The 24,561-nt window shown below is 43.0% G+C and overlaps 3 protein-coding genes across 4 annotated transcripts; 1 reads left to right on the top strand and 2 right to left on the bottom strand.

Moving 5' to 3' along the window:
* Positions 1-212: 212 nt before the first annotated feature.
* rnf121 (ring finger protein 121) lies at positions 213-9,693 on the bottom strand. Of its 2 annotated transcripts, XM_035625061.2 has the most exons (10): positions 9,578-9,693; positions 8,515-8,668; positions 7,000-7,037; positions 5,626-5,767; positions 5,239-5,393; positions 5,009-5,116; positions 3,736-3,856; positions 3,508-3,641; positions 2,330-2,431; positions 213-1,793 (listed from the first exon to the last, which is right to left on the bottom strand). In XM_035625061.2, the coding sequence occupies exons 2-10, from the start codon at positions 8,593-8,595 to the stop codon at positions 1,673-1,675; spliced, it is 1,002 nt and encodes a 333-aa protein (XP_035480954.1). In that variant the 5' UTR covers positions 8,596-8,668; positions 9,578-9,693; the 3' UTR covers positions 213-1,672. The 2 variants fall into 2 exon arrangements, with proteins under 2 accessions (XP_035480954.1, XP_035480955.1); XM_035625062.2 differs by lacking the exons at positions 7,000-7,037; positions 8,515-8,668; positions 9,578-9,693 and adding an exon at positions 5,876-6,028.
* Positions 9,694-9,825: 132 nt separating this feature from the next.
* On the top strand, positions 9,826-15,949 carry LOC118300560 (ribonucleoside-diphosphate reductase large subunit). The gene is made up of 19 exons (XM_035625060.2): positions 9,826-9,988; positions 10,554-10,642; positions 10,752-10,929; positions 11,433-11,533; positions 11,630-11,689; positions 11,777-11,816; positions 11,906-12,068; positions 12,175-12,316; positions 12,416-12,499; positions 12,597-12,758; positions 12,939-13,018; positions 13,442-13,643; positions 13,761-13,910; positions 13,999-14,220; positions 14,577-14,653; positions 14,760-14,895; positions 14,985-15,080; positions 15,172-15,360; positions 15,449-15,949. The coding sequence occupies exons 1-19, from the start codon at positions 9,970-9,972 to the stop codon at positions 15,638-15,640; spliced, it is 2,382 nt and encodes a 793-aa protein (XP_035480953.2). The 5' UTR covers positions 9,826-9,969; the 3' UTR covers positions 15,641-15,949.
* A 678-nt stretch (positions 15,950-16,627) lies between these two features.
* Positions 16,628-23,428, bottom strand: LOC118300849 (short transient receptor potential channel 2-like). The gene is made up of 13 exons (XM_035625676.2): positions 23,307-23,428; positions 22,237-22,929; positions 21,936-22,136; positions 21,666-21,830; positions 21,385-21,559; positions 21,065-21,265; positions 20,801-20,963; positions 20,576-20,668; positions 19,897-20,089; positions 19,686-19,813; positions 19,518-19,590; positions 19,254-19,371; positions 16,628-18,841 (listed from the first exon to the last, which is right to left on the bottom strand). Exons 1-13 carry the CDS (start codon positions 23,319-23,321, stop codon positions 17,985-17,987), a joined length of 3,075 nt encoding a protein of 1,024 aa, XP_035481569.2. The 5' UTR covers positions 23,322-23,428; the 3' UTR covers positions 16,628-17,984.
* Positions 23,429-24,561: the final 1,133 nt, after the last annotated feature.

Below are 24,561 nucleotides of genomic sequence, written 5' to 3'. Positions count from 1 at the left end.
CACTCAGAAAACATAAAGCATGGACGTGGGGGATTTCCTCAGTGACCCACTCTTGTTGACACGTACTTCATGGTTACATAAATCAAGCATTTTGAATAAATCATAGCTCTGTCATGAGATTCCAAATAAATCAGTGAACAAGGAGTTGGTTGCAAAATGTTGGCGAAACACACCTCGAGGATGCACAGATAAAAACATCATACACACAAATCTAAACCAATGCGACATTTATTAACGGATCTCGATCAAAACATTGACAATAAAACAACATGATCACGTTGGCCGTGTTGTACACAGTCCCCGCAGGGCCTCAAACTGATCAGATCACATTCAAATAAGACTGGCACCATCAGCAATCACTGAGTTAAAGGATCATGTTAAAGATCTTTCCTCATAAGGTCAGATTGTGTTTGAACAGTTAGTGGTAGTTCCAGAAACTCGGTAGCATCTTAGCTTTGATTTGTACGGTACGGAGTCGCGCCAATTTCAAAACCGTTCAAGTTCAGCCAAATTACAGAAAAACTTTCTCTCACCTCGAACAGTAGCAAGCCATGTAGATGTAACATTTTATCTGGCCAGGCTTTCTCCTGCAAAACCAAAGTAATGGAGGTGAATAAAATTAAGTCAGTAATGCCAACAGAATGGAAAAGGATTTTAAAAACGTAACTGTAATGCGTTTTACCCCGAAACTGCACAGTGCAAACTGTCAGCAGTTTCAGAGACAATTTTTTTCCAGGTAGAAGCAGTTCTGAAGGAAACAGCTGACAAGAGTAGCATGAAATCAAAACCGAAAACCTGCATGGATAGATACAACTGAGAAAATCATATATTGAAAATAAAATGGGCAAGTTTGTTTGGTAGATAGTGACGTTCCTCCGATTCAAATAATTGCAAACTTCATGAAATGTGACATAGCACAAAAGGTCACTGCTAAAACAAAGACTGATTTGCCAAGATGGTAAAGATGAGTGTCCGTGAAGACAACAGGGACATTTCGAAATCCTGTCAGAGAAAAAAAAGTCTTTATGAGGAATCCTCTATTTACGTACGATTGGTGCTTTTTTCCCCCTCATGATGACGAGGCTTACGCTCACATGATGGATGACTGTCAGCGCTTAGGGAACTCTCACCCATGTCACTTCAGTTCAAAACATGGAATCGGTGCAGGTCAAACAGCGTCACGAGCAATTCCCATAGACCATTAGGTGACGCAGTTGAGAGAGGACTCCAGAGGAAGTGTGCGCTGGGTTCATGTAATCAAGAGGCAAAGGGAGCAAATGATTTATACTAATTTCCATAAAGTGTTTATTACTCATGTGATCGACATGAGGATTAAAAAGCTCTAGCATGATCTTTTAACTATCAACACACACTTAAGACATACATTGTTAAAATAAGAACCGCTCTACTGATTTTGCGAACCGCTTAACTAGAAATGCACAAACCAATTATTATGGTGTAAAGCAAATCTTGGGGAGATTGACAGACTTCCAAATTCAGATCACTAATAAAAATCAAATAAACCCGAAATACAGATATTGTGCCTATAAATATATACAAAAAAAATAGACACTTTTTATTGGTGTTTTAGTTCAATGTCAGGGCCTCAGTCTTTTGAGCCAGTGCATATCTTCTATGTGTCGCCTGTATGTCCATGTCTGCCGGTCGCAGGTCACTCCAGACCCAGGACATAGTTGATACCTTGCACAAATCCAATAATAACTGGCTGCCAGGCCACCAAGTACCGCAGCCAGTCTAAAAGTTGTCCATACATGACATGTGGCCTCTCCCAACTGAAACATAGGTTAAGGAAAAAAACCTTCTACACCAATAACCAGTGGTTAATAAATGGTGATAATCCATGCCAAGTGTAAAGCACACAACTCAGCACGAGCAGAAGGACCACTTTTTCATTTAGTGCATGTAGTTGTCTGAGCTGACTGAAGTGTAAATTCTGAGCCACAAAAAGGAACAGGAACTTGGTTCAGTATATACCCTTTAAATGTCTCATCTCTTGTTCCCAACAGCCAGCAATTAAGCCGCCTGAAAAACTCACCCTCACTTTACGTCCTTCTCCTTTGACTAGGCACAACTGTGTTTCCTGAATGTCAAGTGGCTGAAAATGACCTGATCTAAGTTTGTCCTCCACTCCACGAGGTCTTTGTTTTCCCTATCCTCTATAGACCCAGTCTGTGCATAAAAGTTGCTAAATATGCTATATGATCTCTGACATTGCATTAATCAACTCAGGAATTATTGAGATATTCAATACCAAATAATAACAATGGGTTAAGCTTGACGTGCGAGCATCAAAGAATGAAAAGGATACGGGTTACTGAACATCCTCTTCAGATCCACCTTCTCTTTGCAGTAAGGGCACATCTGCTTCTTTCCGACGATGCACCATCCTCTTATGCAGAACTCATGGAACCTGGACGTGGAGTTAAGGGCTTGACACAGGAGCAGGACATGAGCAACAGTTCAAACCAACACAAAGGCCCAAAATTTAACTCTTTGGTAACTTGTTGAAATATGAAAATAGATTTTGTTTTGCTGACATCATGCAACAACTTGTTGGATCAACAATAGATCGATAGATGGACTTCACTGACTCCATGGACCCCACCTGCCTCGCGTCAACAGTCCAGGCAGGTAAGGGGGAGGTGTATGGGTGTGGAATGTTTTCTTTGCACCCTTTGTTGTGCATCCTTTAATAGTCTTCTGCAGCGTGATAACGCACCATGTCACAAAGCAGCAGATGTCTCAAAATGGTTTTGAGAACAAGACAATGAGTTCTGTGTACTTCGGTGGTCTGCTCAGTCACCAGATCGGAACATGAGCATGAATGTGCAGCTGACAAATCAGCAGAAATTAAGTGATGCAATCGTGTCGACATCGAGCAGAATCCCAAAGGTTTCCAACAGCTTGTCAAATCCATGCCGCAAAGAACTACAGCTGTTTTGAGTAAAAACGGAGGCCGTACACAGTATTAGTATTGTGTAAGGGGTCAGTGTGTATATGCCAATAGGATGATAACTGTGATTAACCAATATCGGTCAATAACACTAGCCTGCTGAAACATGAGTTAGGCTCCAACTACAAATCACTACATGCAATTCTCTATTCTCATTTGTAAACATAGATTTCTGCCTCATTTAATTTGACATTTTTCTATTAAGAGGCAGCATTGAAAGCACACAATCTGTGACATTTGATATGGTTGCATGCTATTTACAGTGCACCAGTAGCAGGAGATAATAGTGGGGGGGAAGTAGTGTAAGTTCAAAAAAACATACAATGATCATAACATCAACTGTCTGACATAAAGGTCAAGTTGACTGTCAGTTCCCTTTTGGTCTGCGAAATCAGTGCACTGGACGATTCCAACAAATCCACAACTGTACCTTTTGTAGAAAATAAAATTTTCCATGGTTTGCTTTAACTTCTTTTACACTGATAAAGGAGGCAAAAGCATGACAATGGGTCCGTTACTGACGGGAAGGATACACATGGTTGCAGGATAATCTGTACGTGTTCTCAATAATCCCCTCCTCACTGACGTCGACAAGGATGGGCTGACCGCACACAGCACAGATATTGTCAGAGAGGTGCTTGGTTGGCATGCCGGATGCACTGTAGTACTGAAGAAAGGAAAAAAAGGAGGAAGGAGCCAACAGTGAGCATGAGATTTTAACTAAACAGTAAACGCGCAGTGTCGTCAAACAGTCCACTTACACCAACGGTGGAAGCCATGAAGTCTGCACACATTTCTGCAAAGTCCCTTCCTAGGACCCCGTAGTACAGACCGTAGAAAAGTAGAGAGACGCCAAAGTCCATTGCATCCTCCGGCTTTATCCTGGACAGAGAAAGCACCGCGAGGAAATCATGGCTCTGAGTAATCTTGCTGTTAAATGTTAATCTGAGTTTGTGTCAGTTTTCTATTTGGTGTTTAAAGAATGTTAAAATAAGAGTCAAAAATTCAACGCTTTTAAAAAGTCGGTTTGTGGATACATATTTGACCATGCGTACAAATCTAAAAATCTGCCATTTCAGAAAATGAACTGAGCTAAGACCAAGCTTCTTTCCCAAAAAGGTAAGATGGATATAAATTAGGCATTTCTATGTATATTTAGACCATGTCCTTCAGGGAGGATAAATAATAAGATTTGTGATTACAGTTCTACAAAGCTCTACATATAGACTGACAATATTGGCATACATATTGGTCAAAGCTACGGTTTAAATTAGAGCAGAAACTATTCATTATTTTCCATATTAGTCAATCTGGGTTTTTTTTGGTCTATGAAATGTCAGAAAATGATGTGTCCATCACAGGTTTCCAAAGCTTTAGGTGACATCTTCCAATGTTTTGAATGACCAACAGTCACTAGGGAACAAACACGAGACATTTGTCATATCCTTGTTTAAATAAGAGTTTATGTGATAACTAAGTACGAGTGAACATCATTGCCAATGATAATATTCTGAAGCGACCCTGTATTTTCAAACCGTGTAATATGATGTTTATTTATTTGTCATGTGACCAGTGTTACCTCTAAACACACACGCCTGAGGTTCTGAAAAGGGCGGAAAGAGAGTGCTGTTTGCTCTTTCTTTCTGATAAAGTCAGTCAAATTCTATAATCTAGTGGGGGATGGATTGTATAAAGAATTTTCATTGTTTATGTAGTGCGTCAGTGCATGAATCAGAAAGTAACCAACCAACCAGGCTGACAGATTAAAAGAAAGAAATATAAAGGGAAAATGGTGAGTAATACACTTATCTATTGGGTTTTCAGATTAATGATGAATGTGGTAAGTTTGAAAATTTAAATGGGTCAGAGGTCAAGATGGAAAACATGGCTACTCTTGTCAAAAGCAACATATAGTTTATTCTAAATGGTTTAACAAGTAACAACCGCTCATAGTTTTCAACAATTATGGAGTTGAATTGAGGGGGAAAAGTTCAATTAGCACCAAGGAAATGTTGTGGAACTGACAATACATACCTGAATATTAGGTTAATACCAAAAAGTGTAAACATGACGACACTGTAGCCTGCTATTCCTGTAGCATAGCTGATTTTGTAGAGGAGGAGGAACCACTTGTACACCAATCTACAGAAGTCAAAAAAGGAATTTGTCAGATCATGTCATAATGGATAGTTCAATCCTCGTCATTGGAAAGGCAGATCTTTTCATTTGCAGGGTAAAGTTAAACGTAAAGCAGTGGTTTATACCTCGGTGTGGTGCATGCCAGCGGCTTCCGAGTGGCACGGTAGGAGATGTAGGCTGTGATGACAGAGAAGATAAACCACGTGGTCAGGAACCTCCACCAGTGAAGTTTGGTGGTAAAGTAGAGAGGAACTACCCACATCTGGAACAGAGTCACCAGCTACAAGACAGCAGACAGCGCACATGTTGGAAGATGCGCAAGATGTGTGTGGATCAAAGATGAAACGGTTACCACCACGAAAAATTGTGTAAACATAACCCCCCCGAAACGTAAACCGAATCTGTATCCAAAACATAGAGAGTCTGTTAAGTATGCATCTTCGCATGAGGGTAATTACAAATGCTACATCCAAAACTCCAAACTTTTCGCTTGTGTGCCGTTCGTGTCTTACGTTGTATGACTTTGAATGTCTCTGTTTCCACTGCACAAGGACTAGCTGGGCGACGACCAGGGTGACAATGAGGATGAGCACCATCTCTGCGTGCATGGCCTCGTGGCCTTTGTGCTTAGCATGCATTCTTGCATGCTCCACCCTGTGGAAGAAGAAGAAGAACAGGCTCAACTAATGTTACACAATTTGATGATTCATAGCAATGCGGGATAGGCATATCTTTAGAGCTGCATCAGTCATCTCTACACACTGGTGACTCCCGATGGTGATGACTGGGAACTGTTTGAACAGTGAACTTCAGCAGAGGCCTGTACTACGAGGCGGGATTTGCGGTTATCGTGGTAACTTCAGCTTTAATCTCTGGGTTTTCAGTCGTACGAAGCTGGTTCTCTTCTTACCAGGGTAAATCACCATGGTAACTTATGCTGAACCTGCTCCGGAACAAGTTAAGGTCCAGATAACAGATCAAAGACAGGCGACAGTCCAACTACTGACCAATTACATCACTGAAAAACCAGAGTCCTCATTCTACAGAATCCTGCCTGGGACAAAAAGGTTTAGAATAACGTGACAGAGAACGGCTCCCGCGAATTTCCCATTCATTCACTACATTGACATTGTGACAAGAGTCAAGAGTTTTATGTCTGGAACCAGCCCAATAAACCACGAGATGAATCGTAACCATAAAACATTTTATTCTTAACAACACAAAAAAAAAGGGAAACGGAAAAGGCGAATATTTATTTTAAGGGTGTAGCAACTACTCAGCATTTCAACTTTCTGTTTTAGTCGTTTGATCATATTATTTTCATTTCACTTTTTAGAATGTTACTATTACCAAATTCACCTGCACGTATCAGCGTTTCTTTTCATATCATATTAAAAACTTTATTTTATGGTCCTGACGATGTCGCTTGTAATTAACGCCCTTGTAACCGGACAGGAAAACCCAGGGTTGACTGAGACAGTTGACATCCTGCGTCCTAGTGCAGGTTATCCAGGATGGTCAATGTTAGGTTTAGTCAAACCAGGTAACGAAAACATATCCTGGGTATGTTGAACTCCCCAGAGAAGCCCTCCGGTCAGACTCTGTGTTGTACGCACAACACAGAGGGATGGGCAAAAGATGTAACAAAGGTGAGACCACTTTCTCTGGACAGAGTGCCTTGTCACAGTTTGTTGTATTTTCTGGTGGATTGCTATTTAGTAATTTGTGCGTACAAAAAAAACGCACTAAACCCAATTGAAAAACTTTCTATTAGGATGTAAAGAGCTCTTTTCTTTACCAAAACCATGCGCAGATAAGAACCCGTGCAAGGAAAAATTTGAATATCACTACAATAGATCCATTAAAAGTGTATTAAAGACACTAACCTCCACTTTTCTTCTGGGGAGAGCTTGGACACATCAATCTACAGACGGAAAAAGACAAAATGATGAGTTTAACTGGACCAAGTAAGAAACTAAACAAACTGACAAAACACCTCAGACATTTTGAGGACAGACTGCAATAAACAGACACAATAGATCGTTCTGAGCAAGATTCAATGATTATTTGTAATAAGAAGAGTCATATTGGGACTATTCTACAACTGCAGGATGACAAGGCGGTCACAGTTGATTGATGAAAACAAAATAATCACACTGCGCCTCTCACACAGTTGGCTTTAAACCCCCACACCTTACATGGCATGCCAATTAAAGAGCAGCTAAACGAATTACACACACACACACACACACACACACACACACACACACACACACACACACACAGATGAATTAAAACATTAAAGTTTGGTTGTACAGGAAGCTGAAATGCTTGTTTCTCAAAGCTGGGTACACACCAATTTATTTGGTAGATCACTCATTCTATAGTGTAAACTGGCAACTATTTGTTTTCCCCCCCCCATTTAAGTCCTTATCAAAAAGGAGCTATCAAGCCATGGACCCATAGTACACTGCTGAGACGTGTGTGAAAAAACACAGTCTCTCAACACTCTGTTAAAAATGAGCAGTCTTGCTCTTCAGATCGGACACATGTTGGAGTTCAACTCATTCTCTCATATCTTAACATAGTGATGCGGGGGGCTGGTCATCAGAGCACTCAAGGTCCTTTACATCTGATCATCAGTGGACCAAACACAAGGGTCTGAGGTGTGATGCCACTCTCTGCTGCACATGTGACAACTACACCTCACATGATATTCTGCATTAGCTTATTGACACTGGGTTTTGCTCCGTTTACAACATCTTGTACTTGGTGCGCACCTGCTCAGACATTGACTTGAGATTCAGGCGTTGGTGTGACCATAAGATTGAAATCCCACAGGAAGTGCTTTGGGTGTCTCCCCAGGCTTGACACTGATAAAACCATCTGGCCCTTAAAAGGCAACAGATGCCCTTTGACCCGTACAGCCACATCGGCTTGTATTTCTGTCGCAGAGACATTTATGGACGTAGCAGTATGAGCGACGGTGGAAGACACTCTGATAATCGCTCATTTGAGTTTTACAAAGGCCATGTTACCTACATCCACCAGTTAAAACACATGACTGGAACGTTAGCCGGTTAGCTAGCTTAGCGATGCTAAACGGCTGACACGGCGTCCCGCGCATGCTCTGCTACTCTCTTCCTTTCTTCCTTTCTTTCTTTCTTTTAATTAACGCAGCACACCCCGTTGTGTTCGATGGACAGTGTGTCTGTCTACACGCCGCACATCTGCCTGGTGACAGGCGACTGTGTTGCAGCGGCGAGCCGCCTGCGATATGCTACAGCCGCGAGCAGCAGCGGACACGAGAGTTCCGTGTTGGCAGCTAGCATCCCAGCGTAAATTCAACCGCATCTGCTTTCTGTCCGTCGTGGCGCGTCGGTGCGGCCCGTCGCTCTCACCTGGCTCGGCTCGTCGTGGTGGTGCGCCAGTCCGTGGTCGTGCTCCACACCGTCAACCTCCACCTCGAACACCCCAGCCATCTTCGGAGTGCAGCTTCACCCCTCCGCTGCCATTAGCATTAGCAACAACCCGGTGTCGTTAGGCTCGTTTGCCCTTCAAAATAAAGTTCCGAGATAATGTAGGTCAAGTCATTGTTTGAAAGTTACTGTCTATTGATCCCCCCCCCCCGGAACGGTATGTTGTGACAATTGGACAGACATTGTGTCCACAGATATTGATTAAATCACATTTGATGTGCTTGTGACAGAATGAATTTCACTGGTGAGTGAAAATGATGTGCTTGACAGGACGGGAATTACTCAGATGTTTTACAAGAGAAAAAATAACAGTGCGTCAATGTGAAAATGCTTTCAAACAAAAAACATTGAAAGTAGCCAAAGTAAATGTACTTGAAAAAAGAAAATCAAAATGAATGTGTTGGTATAGCTATAATGTTGATGCTGGTAAAGGCGGGGCAACTTTTAAAAACTACTATATCATAAACCATATTATAATTAATACTCCGAATCAGGGCTTTTGTTTTAGAGACTGACAGTCAAATAAATGGAGTAAGTACAATAGGCGTATTAAAAAATGCCCATAGAAAAAGTAGTAAAATAAGAATTGTCATATGTACTTCAGTGAAGTAGTAAACTTTGAGTTACTTTAGATGGTGGGAAAATGAGAAAATCACTGAATCGTTCAAAACCTGAATTGCAAAGATATTCCTAACTGCCAGGGAGAAAGACATTGGAATATTTCCCGATCATACTTGCATCGTACTTTCATTTTCCCCCAACCTGTTTGCAGGCTCTGTCCTTCTGAAGTGCCGCTGAAACTGACTGATGATTAATGTTGATTATCACTGTTATGGATGTCACTGGACAGATATCTGATATATTCACAGGACTGATTGAACTGATTTGTAGACTCGCCAGTATATTTTAGATCCTGTGTGTTTGTTTGATTTAAAATGCATAACTATAATTCTGCCCAACAACTTGTTCATAACTCTCAACTCACCCTCGTGTGGTTGTTGTAGCGATACCACATCTTGTGCAACACACCGTGCACATGAATCGGTCCTGTTGCTGCAACAATACACATAATTATATGTTACAACAAGATCTGTTGTTTGGGAAAAACCCGCCAGATTTCGGCCGGAGAAGGCAACCGGAAGTTGAAAAAAAAGGCCTGAGCGGCGGGTCGTGATTGGTTCAAAAGTCTACAGCAGTCTCCTCTGATTGGCTGAGCCGGTGACACAAAGCAGTGTAACTGGCCGGGGGTTCGTTGGCGCCCTCGGTTTGAGATTCAACTGCGTCGGCCGATTGTACAACCTGCTACAAACGACCTACTCTCCTCGGTTCCAAGAGATCCACCACCGACAACGACAACACCGCTGCTCCGTTGCCATCATGCACGTGCTCAAACGAGGTATAGTTGCCGAGTTTAATACTTTGACTGCTGTCAGATGCTCGTAGACAAGGCGACGTTGGGCTGCGGGAGATGTGCTGTCATGTATCTAAGCTTTGACAAATGTTCATAAAGGTTCTTTTTCTTCTTCTAAATGCACATCCCTAGATAGTATTCAGCTCAGTTTCAGTCATTTTAAAATGTTGGTGGGTTTTGTTTTGCATGTTTCTTTGCGCGGTGTGTTTACGTCGAGACCGGTCGAGACGTCAAACAAAGAGCCAATAGAAAGAACCGACTCTGACTCTATTTCTCTCAGTGTGTCGCCTGTTTCATTTTTATTTTGAATAAAATCTAATGTTGAGTACACTTTATTATTACTCAACATTAGATTGACGACATGTATCTATATGTATTGCTATGGCGCGAAGCAGCTGCCATCCTAACCGGTTAGACAGGTGCTCAGTGCGCCAACTGGCAGCTGATGGCTCTGTTGTGTTTCACACTGCGATTATATTCATCAACTGCAAAAATGAGCCCATGAGAGTATTACTAATGTAATTTCTTTCTGTGTTTTTTTGTTTGTCAGATGGTCGCCAGGAGGGAGTTACTTTTGATAAAATCACCTCTCGCATTCAGAAGCTTTGCTATGCACTCAACACTGACTTTGTGGACCCTGTAAGTTCAACTGTATATAAAATAAAGACATATTTTGGAATGGGGGTGTGGGACAGGTCAACTTCAGACCGTTGACAGTGAGTGTAACCCTTCATCTCTGTTCCTGCAGACCCAGATCACTATGAAGGTGATTCAGGGTCTTTACAGTGGAGTCACCACGGTGGAGCTGGACACTCTGGCAGCAGAGACCGCTGCCACCCTCACCACTAAGCATCCCGACTACGCGGTCCTGGCTGCACGCATAGCCGTGTCCAACCTTCACAAGGAGACCAAGAAAGCATTCAGTGGTGAGCACAAGTCGGCATAAAAAAATATATATATTGCCCCTATGACAGGCTGTGTGGTTTGTAATTGTAATTACATTCAAATAAATAACACCATTGATGCCTTATCTTGATGCCCTATGGTGCAATATTTTCCTTGGCAAACGACAGTGCTGCACATTGTGGTGTCATGGTTTCCCTCAGGAAAATCCCTAGTCTGGGTTGTAAGTCACCCAAATCTTCATGCATCTAATCTTGTGATCAGTTTTTACTTAGTAGATAACAGCCTTAACAATAGCTGCAGTCATGTGATGTATGGCGTTTTACTGTCTAAAACAGTGCCCCTGTTCTTTCCCTTTAATTTTTGTTTTAATTTCAATAAAATGTAGAATTTTTTAAAATGTTGGTGAATGTGGTCTTTGTCCTCTGCTACAAAACAAGTCCTGGCATGATTCATTGTACACGATTTAAGGGATAACATTTTTCTTCTTCTGTTATTACACTTTCTTTCCTTTTTGCTTTTGTAGATGTGATGGAAGACCTGTACAACTATGTCAACCCATTAAATAAACGCCATTCTCCCATGATCTCCAAGGAGACGCTCGACATTATCCTGGAAAACAAGGCTGTACGTCATCACCATGATATATTTTGTTCACGTGTGGTTTTGTCCTTCAGTCACATTTTGCATTTCTAAACATTTAATGTCCCCCGTTCTCTGCAGCGCCTCAACTCAGCCATCATTTACGATAGAGACTTCTCTTACAACTTCTTTGGGTTTAAGGTAATAATTCATTTTCTCAAGAAAAACATTTCTCATCTCACTCAGATCCATGGCGTGTAAATATTACTAATTCTTTTGCCCTTATAGACTCTTGAGAGGTCGTATTTGTTGAAGATTAATGGAAAAGGTGAGGGTCGATGTTTTTGCTACAACTTCCTGTGAAGTGTTTTGTTTTTTGATTTTTTTTTTATCGCTAAATACGCTTTGTTCCTGCAGTCGCGGAGAGACCCCAGCACATGCTAATGAGAGTGGCTGTCGGGATTCATGAAGGAGACGTCGATGCAGCCATTGAGACGTACAACTTGCTGTCAGAGAAGTGGTTCACTCACGCCTCACCAACACTCTTCAATGCTGGCACCACCAGGCCGCAGCTGTCCAGGTAAGGACGACAAAAATGTCGACATTTTTCAGCCCTGAGCAAAGTTAACCAAATGTCTTGATTCTTAATTTTTATTTTTACTACTACTTGTTTGCTTTTCTTGCAGTTGTTTCTTGCTATCCATGAAGGATGACAGTATCGAGGGTATTTACGACACACTGAAACAGTGTGCCCTCATCTCCAAATCAGCCGGAGGTATTGGTTTGGCAGTGAGCTGTATCAGATCAACGGGAAGCTACATTGCTGGGGTGAGCAAAAATATATATTACACAGGGTAAAATGGAGGAGATATAGAACGACTTTGATTTAAAAGTTTTATATTACTCAAAGTGGTTCATGTATTCCAGACAAATGGCAATTCCAATGGGATGGTTCCGATGCTTCGCGTGTACAACAACACGGCACGTTATGTTGACCAGGGTGGCAACAAGGTGAGGACAGAGATTTACAATACACACAAATGCTGCTTGACGTTGCTGCTCTAGAGACGCAGTTTAATCGCCCGACTCTCCGCGTTCGCCTGTTCAGAGACCCGGGGCCTTTGCCATCTACCTGGAGCCGTGGCACTTCGATGTGTTTGACTTCTTGGAGTTGAAGAAGAACACAGGTAAAGAGGAGCAGAGAGCCAGAGACCTGTTCTTTGCAATGTGGATCCCAGACCTCTTCATGAAACGAGTGGAAAGCAATCAGGTGAGTGCTGGAGGCCGTCACCACCCAAACTCAGATGCCACATAGGTTGTAGTTTGAATTACATTGTATATTCTATAATCTACAGAAATGCTTTTTGCTGGTGTTGATACTTTGAGGCTCCAGCTGAAATGTTGAACTTTACTCTTTTGGGAAAAGTCTTACCCTCTGCTTTTCTTGTAGGACTGGTCTCTGATGTGCCCCAGTGAATGTCCCGGGTTAGAGGAGTGCTGGGGAGAGGAATTCGAGGAGCTCTACACCAGGTGAGATCAGCACACCGAACCTTGTTCTCAACAAACAGCTTAACCTGGGACCCACGCGAATTCTGGGAGCTCATGGATCCCCTCCGTTGGGAAGTGATTTTCCTCGGGCAGAAAACTTGCCACTCCAATCACAACCGATTATCTGATAATGGGCGGGGTTTATACCACAATGCGGAGAGAAATGACTTTTGTAAACTACCAAGGCTGCTGCTGATGAACGTGCATTTGACTCAAAATAACAGATGTTTTCAAATTTTTCACACCAAAAACAACAAGACCTGTTCAATGAGTTGCTCATGCCGGTTGTAGGTCTGTCCTATTGTGTCCGGAGGACTTTTGGTCTGCGTCCGTTGGTGACGCCTCTTGGAAATCGAAAAGGAACAGAGCGGTGCCAGACTTAACTTGTCCCCCGATTGTCCTCAGATACGAGAAGGAGGGCAGGGCCAAGCGTGTGGTGAAGTCTCAGCAGCTGTGGTACGCCATCATCGAGTCACAGACAGAAACCGGCACACCATACATGCTCTACAAGGACGCCTGCAACCGGAAGAGCAACCAGCAGAATCTCGGCACCATCAAATCCAGCAATCTGTGCACGGAGATCGTAGAGTACACCAGCAAAGATGAGGTGAGGTCACAAGGATGTTACATTGATACCTTTAGATTTAGCTTGTTGTTTCTGTAAGCTTTATTTGAGCCGTAGTCGGCACTGCTTTTAAATGCATTTGTTCTTTCATCGACCCAGGTCGCAGTGTGTAACCTGGCATCTATCGCACTCAACATGTACGTCACCACCGAAAGGACATTTGACTTCAAAAAGCTTGCTTCTGTCACCAAAGTCATCGTTAAAAACCTGAACAAGATTATTGATATCAACTACTACCCAGTGCCTGAGGTACGCGCCCTTATCTAGTGTTGCATCTCGTTCGACCGTGCATTGTGTGCTTAGTCTTAACAAATGATCCTTCTGTCCTGCTTTACAGGCTGAAAGGTCCAACAAGCGCCACAGGCCGATTGGAATTGGCGTGCAGGGTCTGGCCGATGCTTTCATCCTCATGCGTTATCCATTTGAAAGCCCAGAGGCCCAATTACTCAACATCCACATCTTTGAGACCATCTACTACGCCGCCCTGGAGGCGAGCTGTGAGCTGGCGGAGGAGCTCGGCACCTACGAAACCTACGCTGGCTCTCCTGTCAGCAAGGGAGTGAGTAGCTTTCATGATCCGCCAAGCGTGGACCTATAGTTTAAGTCTGGATTGTATTTAATATAAAGCAATGAGGCTTTGCTGTTATATAAAGTGCGGCTCTCAGTGCTGCTGTAAATAATGATGTGAGTGAACTCTTACGCTCTTGCATACAAAAGTTACTATATTTACAAGAAGGATCAATTCAGTACAAATGGAAAAACACCACTGGCATTCTTTTAACACTGAAGTGTTCCAACATGTGGAGTGTGCATGTCACATGTGAGCTAGATGATTGGGCTCTGAAATCCATATGTTGCCTACAATTTAGCAGTTTTGGGCTCAGGCCCTAACTGTTTTTTCTCTGTGTTTTTCAGATCCTTCAGTACGACATGTGGGGTAAAGTCCCAACAGATTTGTGCGACTGGAACTCCTTGAAGGAGAAAATTGCCATGTAAGTCCTCCTGAATGTCTCCCTTGTTCGTGACATTTCTCACCTCGCATCTACTGTATGTGGAGATTGTAGCTCAACCCTGACTTGCATCCTCCCTTGTTCTCAGGCACGGCGTAAGGAACAGTCTGCTCTTGGCCCCCATGCCTACAGCGTCCACTGCCCAGATCTTAGGCAACAATGAGTCCATAGAGCCATACACCAGCAACATCTACACCCGCAGAGTGCTCTCAGGAGAGTTTCAGGTCAGCGCGAAAACTCGTTTGCCGTTTTTTCGGGCCTCTGAAGTCACAGAGGGAGGGGTTACTGAGTGTAATTTCTGCCTCTCCTATAGATCGTGAATCCTCACCTGCTGAAGGACCTCACAGAAAGAGGACTGTGGAGTGATGAAATGAAGAACCAGCTGATTGCTCAGAACGGGTCCATTCAGGTGAAGGGTGGAGCTAAATAAAATATTATCTGATAAAATGTTACACATCACCACAATAATTGTTCTTATTTAATGTCTGACTTGTCCACAGGATATTGAAGAGATTTCAGATGACCTGAAGCAGCTGTATAAAACCGTGTGGGAAATCTCCCAGAAGACTGTCCTCAAGATGGCAGCAGATCGCGGCGCCTACATCGACCAGAGCCAGTCACTTAACATCCACATTGCTGAGCCAAACTATGGCAAACTGACCAGCATGCACTTCTATGGTTGGAAGTTGGTACGTCAGCACACAGTTTTGATGCAAACTGCATCGCAGGGCCAAGAAAAAAAAAAGCCTCTTTAACCCAGTATTCTTGTCTCTGCAGGGCCTGAAAACTGGCATGTATTACCTGCGGACGAAGCCGGCTGCCAACCCCATTCAATTCACCCTGAACAAGGAGAAATTAAAGGAGGCCCAATCGGCCAACGGTGCGGAGGAGGACAACAAGGAGCGCAACACCGCTGCCATGGTTTGTTCCTTAGCGAACAAAGACGAATGCCTGATGTGTGGCTCCTAAGTGAAGCGTTCCCTCATGCAAGCACAACTTCTCCTTAACCACGAGTTTCCCCCATTTATGATGTATGTTTTTTTTAAATACCTCTACCTTTGTATTTGTATATGAACATGTACATGTGTTTATGCCACTGTCTTCAAATCATTGCAGTCTTTATTTAATATTTGCTGTTTTTTTCATAACGAGGTGAATGTTGTATGTATAGAATCTACAGGATCCAATGAATTAGTCACCCGTATTATTATTATTTTTTTAAATGAATATAGTTTTGTAATAAGTGGGTCACATTAATAAACTCCATGATGCTCTGTATTTTAAGTGGGTGGAAAATTACACTTTGTTTTGCAATGGTCTTAGTTTAAAGGCTTTCTATCTTTCTATATTGAATCAAAGTCTCATTATGAAAAGGTTGTCCTTGAGATATTTTTGAGGAAAATCCGAGCATATATATTTAACATTTTAGATCTGCATTTATCAAAGCAAGAACTATGCTTTTTTTCAAATCTATATGGATAATTTTCCAAATTGTAAGAATCAGCAAGTGGTCAGTATGCTGATTTATATATCTTGTTTATCGGGAAAGTTAAGCTTTTTGTGTCTCCAGGGACGTTCCAACAGCTGCTCTCAAAGGATGGTGATGGTGTTTGGCTGGGGATAAAACATGCCAGTACAAAATTAATTAATTTGCTGGTGATTCATTTTGGAGGGTGTTTTAACCTTATTGCTCAGTTGGCAGATCAAGACAAAAGAATTGTCTCACGACACCCAAAAGTGGAAGTGGTGACGACATCCGTCATGCACTGCTGCAACAGGGGGCTGCAGGACAGGGTGTTTTTTTTCCAGTGGAAGAGTTTTGGATACAGACTGCGCCTGGAGGCATGATATGCTGCGGGCGATAAATTAATGAACTGGTGTGTTCATGCGTGCGACCTCATGGGGGCTGCACAGTATGTGTAAAGCAAGCTGAGACCTGCACTGTCACACTGTAGCACCAGGTGTCGGTTTGCCGCCTGCTGAAGAGGAACACTGAAGCAACATTAATTCACAACTTTCAGCCAACACAGAGGAAACATTCGTTAAACACAAACACACAGAGGCTAATTCAAATTTTAAGTGTTTAATTGTTTTCAAAGAAACGTTACAGTGCAACACGTTATTTGAACACAAGGCTTTTTTCATGTAAAGAGAAAGTGACAGACAGATAATCTTTGCTATTAAACTGAGCTTGGAAAATGGCAGTGAGGAGGACAGAGACACCCGGTGTAAATGAGCAGTTCAACAGACAGACTTGCCCTAATGTGACAAATAAACCCCACCCCCATATTTTGACGTTTCAGATGGTTACAGAATTAGTGCATCTCCTAATCATAAAGCACTGAAAAGTTTACTGCTGCTGATGCTTATAAAGATGTACTAGTGTATTTTGCCTGCTATGGTAAACTATTTACTGTACATACCTTTTTATTCAGAGTTACAAACATTGGTCATTTCAACATGTGATAAGAAAGAAAGAGATAAAGGTAGTTACAAGAGACAAGCATTATTCACAAAAATGAATCTAGATTAAAAATCTAAATTGTCATTTGTTTCTAAAGCAGAATAAAAATGTTGGTTTCATGACTAAATAAAAAATCTAGACCTGATTGATGAGTCGTAAGAATAGCAAAAAAGAAAAGAAAAAGAATTACATTTTAAGAAGAGAGAGAAATCTACGTGTAACAGTCCTGTTGACAGTCCTTAAAATGTGCTGACAACCCCAAGAGGCAGCAATATTCATCATTGCCTTACAATATGAGAGTATCGATCGTTAAAATCAAATCTCCTGGCAGCATAGATGTGTTTTCAGTATAACATTATGGGGAATTTCATTATAACAGGCCAAGTAGATTATAAAATATCCAAACGGACATTTCCTTTACTGGCACTTCGTGCCCAAGAAACCTTGTCGCGGACCTCAAGTGTTGCTGAAGGGGAAATTTTGGCCAATCTAGATTCAGAGGGGGTCGAGTGTGCTGTAAAAATACTTGGTTTGTAGCTGTTGAAAAGTGGTGTACACGACCTTTACCCCGTCACAAGCGGAGCCAAAAGTATAGATATATAGGTTTTACTCCCTGGAAGAAGAGATATTGTATCTCAATGGGACCTTCCTGGTAGAATAAGTGATAAATAACAAATACAAAAAAAATAGAGCTGCAGGCCTTGGAAATACCAAAGTGCTGTTGTCTGTTGAAATCACATGTCTTCAAGCATATCTCAGCCACAGCACACACTCTCTCCCCATAACATTGGATGAGGTGAAAAAAGGGCCAAACCATGAAAAAGTCTTTTAAATGGGACGTCACTAAGGTTACGGTCTCACTAGCAACCCGTCGATTGACCCCTCCCCTTCTTGTGAACCGAACCCAGTGTCCTGGGAGCTGCTGCTGCCCGTCGGCGAGGGGATGTTTTTCTTGGCTCCGGGTTTAGTCTCTGTTTCATTGTGCTCCAACTTTCTGCTCTTCACCCGTCTCGCATCCACTTTTTTTTCTTGCAGCTCTATGTCTTTGAACTTGGTCACTAATTTTTGTGTGTCTGTCTTGTCGTCGCTGGTGCTCTCAGCTCGTTCAGTAGTGGCCTCTTTGGGGTTTTCACCCACCTTGCCCCCTGCAAGTCTCTCTCCTTCCCTTATTTTCCCCGCCTCATCCTGTGCGACCCTTTCTTCAACAGTATCCAAACTTGTCCCGGCTGCTCCCTCCTCTCTCGCTTTAATCTCAGTGTTTTCATTTTTTTCTGCTTCCACCTGCTGTTTTTTCTCAATTTCCCTCTCATTCCCTGGGTCTACTTTAGCTCTGCCTTCCTCCATCTTCACCACGTCACAGTCTGTTACCTGCCTTGATCCCTCCGCTCCACATTTGCCCGCCTGATTCTGCTGTGGGTCTGACTCCTGTTTTGTGTCCGCGTCAACCTTTTCTTTATCCACCTCAACCTCTTCGTGGTGCACTGTCACTTCAAGAGATGGGTTTTTGCCCTCTTCTCTGCTGTTGAAACCTCTGAAATTGTTCTTGGCACCGATGATGTATTTCCCCAGTATGGAGGAGCCATCCTTTGTCAATGCATCATTTGCAGACTGTTCATCATCCACCAGCAGCTGCTGCTGGACCAACTTCAAATCACTGTGCATCCTGCAGACCACTTTGCTCAGCAAAGTGATGCGATTACCAATGTCTGAGGGAAGAAAATACTCCAATCACAACACAGCACAGATTCATTATTATTTAATGTCTGCAGGCTGGGGGATTGAATCAAAATGGGACTCGCTGGCTTAAATGCCATAATTAAAGAAGGAAACCAACATGGCTGGACACCTTGTTTACCAATGTCTAATTTATCATTTTCAACCTCACAAATGTGAAAATCAAAGTGGTTTCCTTCTCAATGATTCTTTGCCAAAGTTGCACTGCCCCTCTCAAGATATACATTCAAAATAGCAAGGTTTACAAAGTAGCCCCCAAACCGTTACTAAATATTAAATAGATAAACATGAATTTATAATAATAATCTAAAAACTATGTGTGCACAAGTGAGCCAACAGGACTTTTTTTTTTTGCCCTGACGTATGGTGCCAGGGTCACGTTACCTTTCCTCTTGGTCTCCTCGAACTCCCTGCGAGCTGACTCGATGTAGCGCTGCACCAGGGCCCGGATCACTTGCTGCCGGTAAGGTAACTGGCTGGCCTCAGATCCCTTATCATTGCACTTATCACATTATACAGAAAGCATACAACATGTTTATTATCACACACTTCAGCAAAGTGTAGAATTTGCAAAAAACAAGTAGCTTAAAAAATATGATTTGACAACAGTCACCTTGTCTTGTGTAAGTGAGCATTAAACACACTTACCATAGAGGTTATAGGTGGATATTTTTGCTCAGAATTACAGGTGCAGCAGCAGCACATTCGTCTGAAGATACCTCTGGAAGAGAATTTGAGCTGAATGAATGAAAGAAACTACCAAAAACTGTGATGTATCTTCGCAGATTAATAGTGATTTTTAGTTTCTGATCTCACCGTAAGATGTAAAAGGCGGCTTTGGGTGAGGGGATGATGTTGAAGGGCACGGGCATGGTGAGCCCCTCTCTGAAGTAACTGAGGTACAGCTTAGAGCGGGCAAACTTCCACTCAACATCTGCATCATCCTGAAATAAAAAACGCCGAGTCAGTGATCATCAGTGGGGCTTCCTCTTTTATCACAGGTGTTGACATGAAAATATTTGTTCACCTCAATCTTCTGAAAGGAGTTGGTGATCATGGCAATGAGCATGTTGAGAAGGACGATGACAATGACGAGCGTGAAGATTCCGTACAGAATCCTCCCCACGAACTCTGCTAACGCAAACCGTGGCATGTCCACGTAGTCCTGGTTGGCCACACCAAACATGGTCCAGAATAAGAAGTGGAACGTCTCGTTAAACCTGCAGGGTTAGGGTCATACCATTATTTAGGCAAACGTGGTTAGAGGAGAGGAGCACACTGTGCCCCACAGAAACTGCCTGGCACGTCTTCTGTTTATACAATATTTGGGAGCACGTCTCACCGTTTCCTCACCAAGATGTCGAATGTCAAGACCTTGTTTGACAAATCCAATTTTTGTGCATCGTCGAAATAAGTATGATTCAATTTATTTGCTGAATGCAGAAAGTCAAAGTCTCAAAAACGATAAATACAAACAGTCGAAATAGAAGGATATTCATCACATTATTTAGTGTTATTTTATTTATTTATTTGCAATTTGTGTCTCACATCTTTACTTCACAAGAGATGAGAGTGGAAATCGATCCTCTCATCCAGCTCTTAGAAAATAGCCACATAAGCGCATTTCCCCAAAATGTCAAACTGTTATTCTGTCCATGCAAACTCATCAGTGTATTCATGGCCTCACAGAGTCAGCGGATTCCCACCTGCCAAGATGTGGAGAGATGACGTACGGCACGTAGACGTTGTTGATGCCACAGAGGAAGGCTGTTCCAATGATCATCAATATAAACATGAATCTGAAAAAGACCAGAAAAATAAAACATTGTCACTGGCTCGGTCATGGCCCCTGAATTCCCCCACAGGCAACGGCCAGCATTCAGATATGCAGATGTAATGATGCAGGAGGGCAAAATGAAAAGTTCTTTTACCTCATCATATCATCAATCATCTTTCCTATGGAGATCTGCAGAGTTCCAAGAGACTCGTGTGCTGGCAGGATGTACGCCAGCCGCGTGAAGCTCAACATGCTGGTGACTGCAAACAGCACCTCTGCAATCAGCTGCGGGTCCTCCTGGTGCCAGTCCTCACGCACTGTGGGACAGTGTCACAGAGCAACAGAGCAGTCGGGCATTAAGAGCCTTGAAAAAAGAAAGAACAATCCATTTGGAGCAAATGTGTCTTCATTTTCTCACCAGTCTGGGTGAAATAAACGCAGTCCTCTGTGCCGTCGTGATCATGGCAGAGGAAATAACCTTTGAGCATGATAAGAACGCGTAGTGCAAAGGACGCCAGGTACATGCTGAGCACCATCATGTCCAGGCAGTTCCACCAATCCAGGAAGTAACTCCGCAGCCCCTCGATCCACACTTCCTTACACTCATACCAAAAGAATCCTACATGAGACAGCACAGAATGAGCCTGATGCCAAACCCATGTTTTTTTCCGGGCATGCATGAATTTTTTTCTAATGTGTGCTATTACAGAACAGAGGTTAATCAAAGAGTGAACGTACCCACCACCCACACCATGTGGAAGGAGCTGTGCAGGATGTTCTGCTGCCTGGATGCAAATTTGTCTCGATACATCTCCATTGTTATTGATTCTCCAAGTAATGTGATGAGAAACCACAGATAGGAGGCAGAGTGAAGGAGGAACTTGATCACGGGAATCCTTATGGTCTTTCCTACCTGGTGAAAACACAAAAAGACAGTGTTAGATTTCTGATTTCTTGACGCAGTTCATCAGAAAGTATAAGAAAACTCTACTAGATCTAGATTTTCGGGGCCATGTGACCTTTGACTTTGGTGCGATCCAGTAGACGAGGCAGAGGAGAGGCATGGTGAGAAAGATCCCCACCGAGACAAACAGCTTCCAGGCCGTCCTGCTGCCTCTCCAGCCTGACAGGTTCCCACACCAGATTGATGAAAGCACCTGCTGGCAGATCGGGTGTGCCACAAACTTCACGAAAACAGACACACAGAGAGGGAGAGAAAATTTATGGCTCAAGTATAACTGACTACTTTTATTTCTCCCTGGTTGACAGCAGTTTCTGCGTCTGGCTACCTGCTTCTGGTTAAAGTTGACAGCGAGCCGCAGTCGGGAGAGGTTGGGTATTCCCTCCTCAAAGGCCTGCTCCTCCAAGGAATCCTGGCTCTCGTCTCCACAGCTGTTGAGGATCGTGGTCACCTCGCTCTGGTTGCGACACATGCCCAGCAACTCGACGGCAAACTCCTGACAGAGTTGCTCCAAGTCCAGGTACTGAGGCTGCAGGGAAAAGGGGCACCACAGACAAAAGTCAAGCAACAACACAGACACCCAACACAACCAGTAAGCAGGGATATCGATGAACGTCGTCGGACCTGACCTTGAACTCTGGCTCTTTCTGCGAGAGCTTGCGCAGCTCTTTGCTGAGACTGAACGCGGTGAGCATGGCATCGTCAGAGGTGATGGACAAGTAGGCCCGGCTGGCGATGCCACGGTAGGTGTTGATACGAGACAAGGAGAACTTCAACAGGTCATACTGCCGCCCGTTACGACACTCCAGACAGGCACAGGATATCTTATGTGGCCATGGGATGACGTGGCCTTTTTGGCTGAGCATGGTCACTATGTCATACAGGTCTTTCTGGCAGGCTAAGGTCAGGGGGGTCACACCAGGGGCAAACTGGGAGTTGTCAATAGAGTGGTCATAGATGGCCTGAGAGAAGGAGCGCACGTCCATCTTGTTGCCCTTCTCTTGGTCTAGCCGGTCCAGCAGACGCTGCACCACTCGGGGCTGGTTGGTATCCACAGCGACCAGCAGTGCCTCGTGAATCTGACGGAAGTCAAACTTGACCCCTTGCAGGAGGGCGACCATGGCATCGCTGCTGCCCAGGCGGATGGACAGGTTGAGGGCTTCTCTCCACTGGCGGTCCTCAGATTCATCCAGCTGGCGGATGATGCCGTCGCCGGTCTTCAACAGTCCACACAGCAGATCTATTTTCCCTTCCTGAATGGCACCGATGAGCTCCGGAGGGAACTGCATCTTCTTGTTCATTATCTCGCGCCATTGTTCTGGCTGACGGACGAGGAGACAGGTAAGTCAGCAGCAGTATTGGAAATTTATTTACTAATATCTATTAAATGAATGTCAGAAAACAGTGGAAATGGGCAGCTCATAATTTGATTTCATTTAAGCAAAATTAAGTCTGGATAAAAAGCTAAGATTCCAAAAGGTGTAATAAAAAAATTGAATAAAGAAGACAACATATGCTAAACATGAGTTTATTTTCCAACGTCATTAAAACATACAGAACATGGTTTTACAGAATAATGCATTTACAGGAGACTTGAAGGACAGCATGTTTAGATTGAGATTTAAACTCATTTTGTATCCTCCTCTGATTCTGAGCTGTTGAATGAAACAATTCAAAGAAACATGAAAATAAAACTTACCGTGAGGTTTTCCATGATGCAGCACAATTTTGAGCGACAAACCCTCAAGTGAAAACACAATCACATTCTCTGGAAACATAAAATATACATACACATATTTTACCAGCTATTTTGAGCTTCAGAGATGAAGGTGAGAGATATCAGTATATTTCTCCAAGCAGCTCCAATCAGACTGAGCACGTACGTGTCCCGCGATCATGTGCTACCAGCTGACTGCATGAAACAAGCACCCACAGACTCAATAACACACTTCAGTCCCCTATGGGGCAAAGGCAATTAAAATTCAAAGTGTTTCATGGTTGGGTGGGCCCAAACCAAACTGTTACTGCATTCAAACAGGAATTAACTCTGGTCTCCCCATTGGAAACAGTGGCATGGCACAATTAACAGTGGCTGTTACTGAACAGGGAGCAGCTGTCATCACTTTCCCTCAGAGGAGCTGGAAAAGAGTTCTCGGCGTCCGGGAAAAACAAGGAGCTGCAAGTCAAAGATTTACTGATTATTTTCACTGGTCTCTTTTTCCTTTTGTAGTTTGCTTTATAGTCAACTTCTGTCCAGTTACTGAATTTACACAATTGTATTTTTGTCTCTTGTTCTTTCATCTTTCTTTGAACATTTAAATCTCTTAGTATAAACCCCAGCTTGGATCAACTGTTTATCTCTGTGGTTTTGCTGATTTTGCCATTTCAGATGGACTATGTTACTGCACAACCCCTGTGTCATTTTATAAAGACTTCCCCACTTTAAGTGTCGCCGGCGCTCTCCAGCATCCACGTCTGCCACTGTTTGTGCACGCCTAACAGACAATTCATGATCCTGCACTCCACAAAGATGAATGTTACATTCAATAGATGGCAAAATAGATTTTCCATGGAACAGAAGTCAAACCTTCAGTTAACCACAGCAAAGATGAACATGGTTTAATCAAGAATCATATTACTGAACTGTAATCTTTCTTGGAAGAGAGCCCGGCTGCTTCTTGGGAACATAACGTTGCACAGCAGAGGGCGCAGACGGACCATTTTACACTTTAAAATCAGGTCTCTGTTATTACTGCAATTCTTTTCGGGCTAATAACATATGACTGATGTGAATTTCAAATCCTTTTTTTACGTCAACGTCTTGTTCTTTTATTGGGTTGTAGTCACTGCTGAAAAATGTTTGTGATGAAGGTTAGGATTGTTCTGGTTTCAAACTAAATGTGCAGATGATCCAACCTGGTAAGTGAATATGTAAGTAAGTGGTGTCGTGAGTT

The sequence above is a fragment of the Scophthalmus maximus genome, chromosome 2 (assembly GCF_022379125.1).
Source record: "Scophthalmus maximus strain ysfricsl-2021 chromosome 2, ASM2237912v1, whole genome shotgun sequence".
NCBI classification, from domain to species: Eukaryota; Metazoa; Chordata; class Actinopteri; order Pleuronectiformes; family Scophthalmidae; genus Scophthalmus; species Scophthalmus maximus.
Note: the sequence above shows the minus strand (reverse complement) of the source record. Positions and strands in the feature narration are given on the sequence as shown.